The sequence below is a fragment of the Paramacrobiotus metropolitanus genome, unplaced genomic scaffold, assembly GCF_019649055.1.
Source record: "Paramacrobiotus metropolitanus isolate TYO unplaced genomic scaffold, Prichtersi_v1.0 Parri_scaffold0000041, whole genome shotgun sequence".
NCBI classification, from domain to species: Eukaryota; Metazoa; Tardigrada; class Eutardigrada; order Parachela; family Macrobiotidae; genus Paramacrobiotus; species Paramacrobiotus metropolitanus.
In genome coordinates this window covers 949,460-959,138 of record NW_026570261.1, presented here as the reverse complement: position 1 = coordinate 959,138, position 9,679 = coordinate 949,460, and the positions used below count along the sequence as shown (strand labels likewise).

The 9,679-nt window shown below is 42.2% G+C and overlaps 1 protein-coding gene across 1 annotated transcript; it reads right to left on the bottom strand.

Annotated features, from left to right (window-relative positions):
- Positions 1-6,991: 6,991 nt before the first annotated feature.
- Positions 6,992-8,237, bottom strand: LOC129590658 (uncharacterized). The gene is made up of 2 exons (XM_055485994.1): positions 7,237-8,237; positions 6,992-7,110 (listed from the first exon to the last, which is right to left on the bottom strand). Exons 1-2 carry the CDS (start codon positions 8,081-8,083, stop codon positions 6,992-6,994), a joined length of 966 nt encoding a protein of 321 aa, XP_055341969.1. The 5' UTR covers positions 8,084-8,237.
- Positions 8,238-9,679: the final 1,442 nt, after the last annotated feature.

Sequence of the window (9,679 nt, the reverse complement as noted above, 5' to 3'; positions counted from 1 at the left end):
GGTAACGGAAGCGCGACAAGTTAGCATTCACAGTAATATTTTTATAATTGACGCATTTAAGGGCACGCGGCATATCTACTAGAAATACCTGTAATTCATCAGAGTTCTACAACTGAAACAGGGGGCTTAATTACATAAAACGTCCGATCTAAGTTAGTAGTCCTCTACAATACACGTCGCATCCCCGCGTTATAATTCTATTCCTATTCATTTTTTATGTGCTCTGTAAAGGCTGTACAGTGTATACCAATATCGTTGACTGAGCACTTACATAGTCCAAGTACCGGAAAATTGCAATCGAAGTACTGCAGTTGCATATGTGTACGTATAACGTTACAATAATGTTTTTGTTTTCCTACTGTTTGCCTTTATAGCAGCAGCACGGAATGGCTTCGGTTTCCCGTGTTGGCATACTTTGGACGCGATTACGAGAACATGGTTTGCACCATGTTCATGCCGAAATATTTCTACGGGACTTCCAAAAGCCGATTATTGTAGCCGGCCTACCTGCGAGCAGATTGGAGCTCTCCATCCAAACGTTGGCCAGTTCACTCGTTCAGGTTAATTTGGTAATTCTGCGCACTATCCAGCGGCTTGCTGGATGTAGATACTGAATTTTTCTTAGCTGGTAAATGCGGAAAACTGAACGGCGAACGTATCGCCGCTAACATATATGTAGGGCTTTAAGTAATTACTGCTATCGCATACACATTATCGCTGTGGTTGCTGGCTGTCAGCGATTTCTGTCAAAATCTACAGGCGACATGACGCACATGCCAGGAAAGGTTGCCATTACCATCTTGCCGGAAGTACTGTTGCAACTGGACTGCTGTTCTCGCGCTGTGGCTAAAAGGTAAAAAAGTCAGAAAAAATAAAAATAGAGGGAAGCACGACATTTGTGATTACATTCCCATACACCAAGTCATCAACGCAAAGTTTGAAACAAAATTTATTTGATTTCTTCTACGTATTTAAAATTTAGTAATTGTTGACTATAATTTGGACGAGGCTGTGTGACAGGTAACGCTACCTATGACTTAATAGATCTGCAATCGCAAATCGCCGTGCGGCAATTGTCACAGATAGTAATTTACCCAATATATTTTTTGCTTATATACTGTACTCTAATCTATGCCCTATCGTATGGTGATACTGCACACCGTATTCTATAAATTGTTTACAACACGAGTATGTGGAATCAGCCTCAATCTGAAAAGTACTATGATGCAGTTTGTTCTAGTTTTCTGCTTTCAGCGAAAAAGTAGGATTATGTTGTAAATCTTGTAATAGACTGACGGCATTTGTACTCTAGGGTGTGTCACGTGTGGAAGGCAATAATAGACGCCTCCGACTCGGCGTTGGTGATCATCGATTTCCAGACCATACGAAAGTATCCGTCAGGCTTGCGGGAAACGGAAGAATATTATTTTGCTTGCCTGATCGATCACAGCGTTGAGCAGTCCACGCGGACGTTGGCGCTGTTGAATGTGGGTCGACGCGGCGATAATACTTTCGTTGAGCTCAACGTTATGGCATCTCTCTTCGAACTGAAAACGATCGAGATACCCAAAATTATCATTAAAAACTGCGTTGCACCGTCTGAACTACATTGTTACCACTTTCCTGTGGATCATTATATGATTAACCTGCCGATTTTAGCACCCTATTGCCAACAGCTGCTGGTCTGCAACTATCGTATCAAAGAAATTTTCTGCGATTGCCTTCAGCATTATTTGGATCGTTTTGTACCGTGGCATCGAGAAAAGATTTCGGTTACGCTGCCGATCCTTTGGTTCGACGAAGCTAACGATCTGGATGATGATATCCTTCGTTATGTTATGACAGTGGTAGAAGAGAATTTGCCTCCAGTGGAATCCATTACCGAGAAAATTCGCCAGCAGTTCAGTGTGATGACGGAAACAGTGAATTATCCAGAAGGTTGGCAGCATTTCCGGCAGTTCTTGCAAATGTAAGCGACGGCCACATTCTGCTCCTTGTCATCATTTTAGAGGACGTTCTATCAAAGCTGAGAAATGCAACACGTCTGTTTTCTCGTTTCGCAGGCATACGTTCGACGAAAACCTTTTGCGTGACAATTACTGGGCAGCAGCGGACCTGTGGGACTTTGAGAAGTTGCGCTTTAGTAGATTCCAAATGCATTTATTAAATGCGTGCAAGGAACTGCCATTCAACCCAAGAGCATTTTGACGTGATCGGTCAAGGTCATCCGAATCATCGTTAACTCTGTGGCTATCAACTTATCCTAAACTTGTTTTTTTTTCGACATGAGCAAAATGTGGTGTCTGCGCACTATGACAGACCTGAATACATATGTCGAAGGATATAACACCTAGATAACTGATGCGAAGTTAACATTTTCCCTTTTTCGTCTAACCTTCGTGTCACCCCTTCCCCGAAGGGTTGCTGCATATTTAGTTGGCGTGTTTCCTGTACTTTTGTTACGTTCCTTTTGTGACTTTTGTTGTAATCTTCTTAGCAACTTTCGCCTGTTTTTGGTGTTCCTCTAGTTTCAATTCATCACATTCCGTCACCAGTATGATACAATAAACTACGATTCTACACTATATGAATACATGGCAGTTACCGTTTTTGGGCATGGTGGCAGGGGAACACGGGAAACATGTCCGGGGTTGCCGAGGAGGATCATAAAGCGGTTGCCGAGGAGGATCATCAAGTTGTGGCTTTCTGTTGTGACCAGCTTACCATGAACGCAGCATGACTGAGCACGTTTATCGGAAATAAATGTAAAAAAGTGTTAGGAGATGCGAGAAAGCGAACGGTTTTTGTTCATTTACACCAGTTTGGTACCATATAGCGAATCATTTCCTTAATATTGTTACCGGTTACATTTGTATGGTCAACAACGCCTGGATCATGCACTGATCATATGTTTATCGGGTTTTCATCATGTTTTGGTTTCATTCCACTGTTGGTGAGATTACTAAGAATAAATAAATCAAACCGACTACATAATATGATAATGTTAATCAATAGACCGTACAAGCTTGTCCGGTAATTTCTGACGAATCAATACAGCGAACTACACAGATTTGCGTGTTATGCCTAAATTCACACTACGGCGCGCCACGCCACACTGTTTAAACACGTAACTTGCATTTCGCTGGCTGGTGGCTTGGTACATGCCATATAATTCAATGAGAATAACAGTAACTGCCTGGCGAAAGGTGGCTAAAAGCGGTCCGTGTGGTAATGGACAATCTAACTGCGGAGCGGATTTAGGCAGATCAGATAAAGCGTAGTGACGTGGCCATCGTTTTAAGCGCAAATTTCGCGCTAGCTGTACCTTTACGTAGGAAATTACCGGACAAGCTTGTACATGCGGCTTCAAACCGGATTTTTCCGCATGACAACAACTGCCGCCATAAAAACGCGCTAAAGTACACACTACGCGGTTTCAGTTGAATCTTTACATGATCAAAGCTTACAGTCGAACTTTGCATTTTTCGTTTCTCCAGCCGTGTCACGCGAATACGTTATGGAAATGTGGAACTTGGTTGTGTGTCTTGCGCTTCTAACGGTCAGTATCACTCGCGCCAGCTCTTGAGCGGCAACGCCGGGATGAGAGCGTGTCTTCTGGTAAGGCGTAATAATAGCAATGGTTCCTTATCAGTGCAAGAATCGTAATGTTGTGAAGCAAGCTGACGTAATGCAGTGCATTTACAGAGGACAGTACTGAAGAATCAGTTCCCGAAACGGCCAGCGATGACGGAGGTACCGTTGATGCTGTTGCCAGCGCTTCTGTACCTAATTTCGCTCTGAATGGATTCATTTTAGATGCGGTAAAGTCCATGAAGGATTTAGGCCAAAATTTATTCCTTTGAACGCCCGCAAGCCGGCCAAACTGTTTGTTTTTGTTGCATGTTCATTCAAAAATCATGCGTGGTAATACAACGAGCGTTTTCTGTACAGTCCTTTCCAATACGCACTGAACCATCTTCTTAAAGCATATACAGTGATTAATATAATATTCTTGAGCAGTATTTATGTACATGGCTATTTGGATCGAAAAGTGCGTTTACGAACACTGACACGTTTCGTGCCACGAAATTAACGATTAATCGTAATGACACAGTACACGCTAAACAATTCTAACATGTTGTAAATCCCATGTTGTTTTGTCCGCTATTTCAGAAACAAACATCACTGACCAATTTTATGGCGAATCGCGTTAAAAGAAAAGTTAAAAGCGCTCAAACATCAGCACTTAAAACCGCTCAAACAGCCATGCGTTTTAAATAGAATGGGAAACAAAAGTAAACTTCTTGCAGTCAACGTACATTTCCGCCGGCTATCCCCCTTCCATCGTGTATCGATAGTCACTTACCCTGTCCTCTTGGTGCTCCTTTATTTGTCAACTGTACAAAAGGGAAAGTGCTCATCAAATGCCACACACATCTCGTTCAAACAGATGGAGTGGTCATTCAGAATGACGGAATATACAGTATAGCGAGTCTCAAGAGTCCATCGTAGCTGCTTGTCAACGCGGACGAACTGTACTTTCCGACTTCCGTATCCGATCCGGAAAACTCCGTGAAAATGTGTCTGGCATGTTACTCACCGCCGAACAACGACTGCCAGAAAAAATACAAAGAATTCTTGGACTACATTGAACAAGCCCAATCAACATAAAGTGAAAGGAACGTTGGCATTCGCAACTTTATGCGTTGAACGTTATCCAAACCGTTTGTGCCTCCGTGCCATGGTCGCTTACATTCCGTATTCAGTCTATTTTTCCAGTTTTTAAATTTCGCCTGAATATTCTAATGCTGAGTTATATTATTCGCTCAGCCGATCTGCTTATTTTAGTACATAGAGTAATGCTACTTTGTAAAAGGCACAGCTCGGCAGTATATTTTCAATATATTCAGAACAACGCTTAAAATTTCGACTGTAAAGTGGTGCGCCCGCGTTTGTGGGTTTTATTACTTCGATGGCTACTGAGTACAGACTAATAGAAATGCTAAGCTGTTTTAGAATTGTACGTAGTACAAGTAATAACTCGAGTAATCGCGCCATGAGCTTTTAAAGCAAAACATTTCTTTAGCAATTTCAACGTGGAAATACCACTTTTGTTATAGACTTATAGGTACCGTGACGGTGACGGTACCGTCGAGAAGGTTGTTTTGTACTAACCGGAGCTAGCTCCTGATATTGTTATCGCGCTTTGGAAATTAAAGTATTGTAGCACACAACTCGTATAAAATTATTGTGTATCTGTTGTACATCGCAGTGCCTATCTGTACTTGTACTGTAAAGATGATTCATCATTAACAATTTTCTGCTCAGTTCGTCAATCGTGCCGACTGCCGAGCGGCCACCTTCCACATGCTACACCATGTGCACGTGGTGTAGCACATGTTGTAGCAGTACTGCATTATACTATAGCCTATTTCAGATTGCACGGTTTGTGTTGAGTTCGGCTTCGGTTCCATGTGGAACCTTCGGTTCCGGGTTGTTTTACGTCCGTTCGCGACGTTAGCAGCTGTAACCTAGCGTCATGCTGTGACGCGTAAAAACTATCCGCCCTACGCCGGATCTCTATAACGGCATATGCTGAATACCTATGGCATGTGCGTTTATTAGGCCCATGGTTCATTTTTCCTATAACCATCGTTTTGCCCACTCGATTCAACAAAAGAAAATTTTATTAGCATTTCGACACTTCATAAAATTTTTATGCGCTCAGTAATTATTCCATGCAAATTTGTCCAAATCCCGAATTATCAGCTATTCCATTGTTGTTTAATTTACTGAGACGATAACCATTGTGGAACCCAAATATGTCTGTGGAACCGGAAGCACCGCAAGGGACTTCACAAGAGAAGAACCCAGAGAAGCGCAAAAGGCATGTTTGGACGCACGACGAAGAGTGTGGAGTTCTTCGGTCTTACCGCTTCCACGCAGGATACAGCATCCAGACAAACAAAAGAGGCAAAATGTGGGAAAACATTTATGAAGAATGCAAGAAAGATGGTGTGGACTGCATACTCCACGGGCAATACGAGATCATGTCGCGACGATGATTGCCAAGTTCAAAAAAGACAATCCGAACTGGGAAAAGCTAACGTGAGATTCTGAAGACGGGAATTTTACTGAAAAAGAAATCCTTCTCCTGGAAATCTGTCAATTGGAAAAAGAGCACGCAAGGTCCCAGGAAAAGGAGAAAACTGAAGCAGATCACAAAAGAGACCGTCATGAGCCGAAACTTATGTGTGCAGCCAAAAACAGCCGGAAAAAGCGAAAGCAGCGTGAGTAAAATGTTGACTGTTTCATAATTAACCAGGAGGAATTTCAACTAAACAGAAAACATAAGTAGCGACATAAATATTTTACAGTGGAGCAAGTACCGGAGGAAGAACCTAACACCGACGATGAATTCAACGCGGCTGTCAACCTGACTCAGAAGGCAAAAGAATCAAAACCCAACAAAGAACGAAAAGGATCCTGGCAAGCAGCTGCTGCGGGATATTTCACCGATAAGCGGGATGAAAAGTTGGCTGATCGTAAACTGGAGGAGGCCAAGCTAGACATCGAACGCGAAAAACTTTGACTCGAAGAAAAACGGCTTGATCTGGAATCGCGAAAACTGGACCAGTCATTAAAAGATCGGGAAGCGCTGTACGAGAACAATCGCATGATGGCGCAGATGGTAACTCGCTTCACGGAGAGACATTGAATGGGCAAAATGTCTGCGAAAAGCGGTCAAATGTTTGTATTTTTTCCTAAATACTGCCGCAAATTTTGTAATTTTTGAGATTTTTTTGGTATGGGTTCTATTCAGAAAACTTTCCCATTTCCGGTTCGTGATTTGTAGATTTTGTTCCTGGAATCTCATTATTTAGTATCGGTGTGTGTTTGTCGTACCGCTGTGTGGTTGTGTTTTGCACTACATGTTTGCTTTCTGTACGGGTAAATAACAAGAACGGCACAAGTTTATTTCCATTTTTCATTAATCTTCATTAATCCTAACATTCCTCAGATATTCTTTTAAAGAAGGAGGATCGACTCCAAAATAAATTCCCGTTTGACTTCCATAGAGAGCAGTGTGGCAGTTTGTTAGAATTGCAGCTACCAAAAAAAATTTGCCCACTGGCTGCATCAGCACTTTCAAATTCTTTGAGAAATCGACAAAAGCAAAATACTGCACAATTTTGTTAAATCCCCATTCTACACATATCCTGCACCTGCTCATACCTTCGTTGAACTGCTCTTGATCCTCCGGAAGTGGCGCCATGCGTCTTCGAAATTGTGCCTCAATGTATTCGTTTGATGGATAAGCAGGATCTCCGTATAAAATAAACTTTTTCCCAATTTCCACCATTTTTTCTCGGAGTTTATCTATTAGGCCACTATCAGCGAGAATTCCTGCATCATGTCTTCTTCCTGGCCACGGACCGTCTAAATTCACGATCATGCCATTTGTAGCAACGACAGACTGGAAAATCATGCTGTGCAGGCGATAGTGTGCATTCCAGACTACACGCTGCCCCTCGGAAGGCCTGCAAATTGGTCGCACAGTGCCATCGATATAGCCCCAAACGTTATCCAGGGGCGCCCCCTTGGCAAGGGCTGCATCAGCAAAGCCCTGCAAATCATCTCGTGTAAGCCAACACAAATCCAAGGTATTCAAGAGATGAATGAAGTGGCAATAGATATGCTCAATAACCCAGTGGCAGGCCATACAAAGTTCCGTTATGGATCTATGGAAGATTATTGTCAGATCTGTATAGCGACACGGATATGCTAGTCGACGGAGAAGAATGCACAGAGCTTCAGTTCCTTCGCAAATCGACCCGGATTCAGTACGCACCACATCCGGGATGAGCAGCTCCTTGCGCAATAATTCGATATCCTCGCGTTGGAATCTAAACCAGTCGACACACTGCTGATCAGAGATGTCTTGAAGAGCGAATTTCTTTCTGGAAGCCTTTTGCTCGGATTTTTCTTGGTCGTGGAACGCCAGAAAAAGGGCGATCTCTTCAGGTTCGAACTCATCCACGGCGATGATAGTTTGTAAAAATTTATTGAACGAATGGGCCATTATTATAACAAATTTATTGTGGAATATCAGGACTGTTGGAGTAACTGCAGGTAATACTGGCAGGGTTATAATTTTAAAAATTTTGTGGCATAGAAGGAGTAATTATAATTTTCGTCTTGGAATTTATACCAATTTATGATGATTTACCGTGCATATTCGTGAGAATCAGTGGCACAATATTTTTGAATTTTTCTGGCTGATATTTCAGTGTTAGTGTACGTCACTGCAGCTGTAAAGCATCTGAAGTAATATCTGAAGTGTTTCCGGTCCGCCGACGTGCGGCCTATGTTACGGCGTACGGTCTACTGAACGAAAGTGAAAAACACGTGCAATCTGAAATAGGCTTATAGATATTGTGATCACTGATCGCCCCGTAACGTAAGTATTTCTGTCGCCAGTGAGCTCTACGTTGCTTCGTTCTTGATTACTCATTCTGCAAAGCTGAGTGTTGCAGTTCTAAGGACTCTCACAATTAGTGTGCGTTAGCGTGCGATAATAACATAAACACGATTTGAAGCCACTCTGGCAGTATTTACTGTTTTGCTCGTCTTACTTCCACACTTTCATTTGAATGGGCAATTTTTGGTCACGTAAAATCAACACAACAACAACTATCGGCAAGCAATGGGACTATAAAAAAGAGGAGTTTATTGGAAAGGGATCTTCTGGTGTTGTACACAGAGCGGCCACGATCGGTTTTGAGCGCATTGAACGCGAATATTCGGCCCTTAAACTGTGCCGACCCGTCGAAACCTGATGATTCGAAGAAAATCGAAACGAGACTATGCGCCATCATAGACATAAAACATTATAATCTGGTAGCGTATTACAGTGCAGATATTGTCAGATCATCGGGCGGAATATATGTCGGCCTGGTCATTGATTATTATTCAAGTAAGCTCATTGATATTTGTATTTTATTTATTGATCCAGTAGCTTGCACAGAGTGATATCTGTTCACCTATCGCGGCATTCCAACAACATTTGGAAGAAGATAACATGGAATGGGATGATTGTAATAATTGCGCACCTTTTAAGGAAACTAAAAAAGTAATCCTAGATGAAAACAGATAAATTAAAGAAACCCACTTAGATTGACAAGTAACCTAGTCGTATATTTAGAAACAGCAAAAAAAAAAACAACAGCACTTTTAATCGCCATCACGAAAAGCTACTTTATGACTATACACCGTGTAGTCCGTGTATCTGGCAGAAACTCATAGCACAAAAACTAGGTGCCTGCTTTTCAGGTGACCTTACTGGTCTCCTGAAGAAGGCCAGGAAAGTGGATCGTTCCTGAACAATTATGGAAAAATTCCACACTACGTAAAAGATATTACAAGAGGATTAGAATTTCTACACCGGAATGGCATTATCCATGGAGATTTGAAACCTGCAAATATTCTTGTGCATATTTTGCCCTACTCAACGGAAAGGCTTTTGATCGGTGATTTAGATGATTCTGTCCAGATGCAAGAGAGCGCTACACGTTCTGCTGATGTAACCCATTTACTCGGCACCGATCGCTACATGTCACCCGAAATGTTAAGGAAATTTGCAGAACTTCCAACGGAAACTCCCGGAAGGAAGACTGAT

What these genes read in the sequence shown, in the direction of transcription:
- LOC129590658 (XM_055485994.1), bottom strand. Translation starts at nt 8,083, where the DNA reads ATGGCCCATTCGTTCAATAAATTTTTACAAACTATCATCGCCGTGGAT. An exon ending in TCAAGAGCAGTTCAACGAAG is followed by an intron (nt 7,111 to 7,236) that starts GTATGAGCAGGT and finishes TTTTTTTGGTAG; the next exon opens with CTGCAATTCTAACAAACTGC.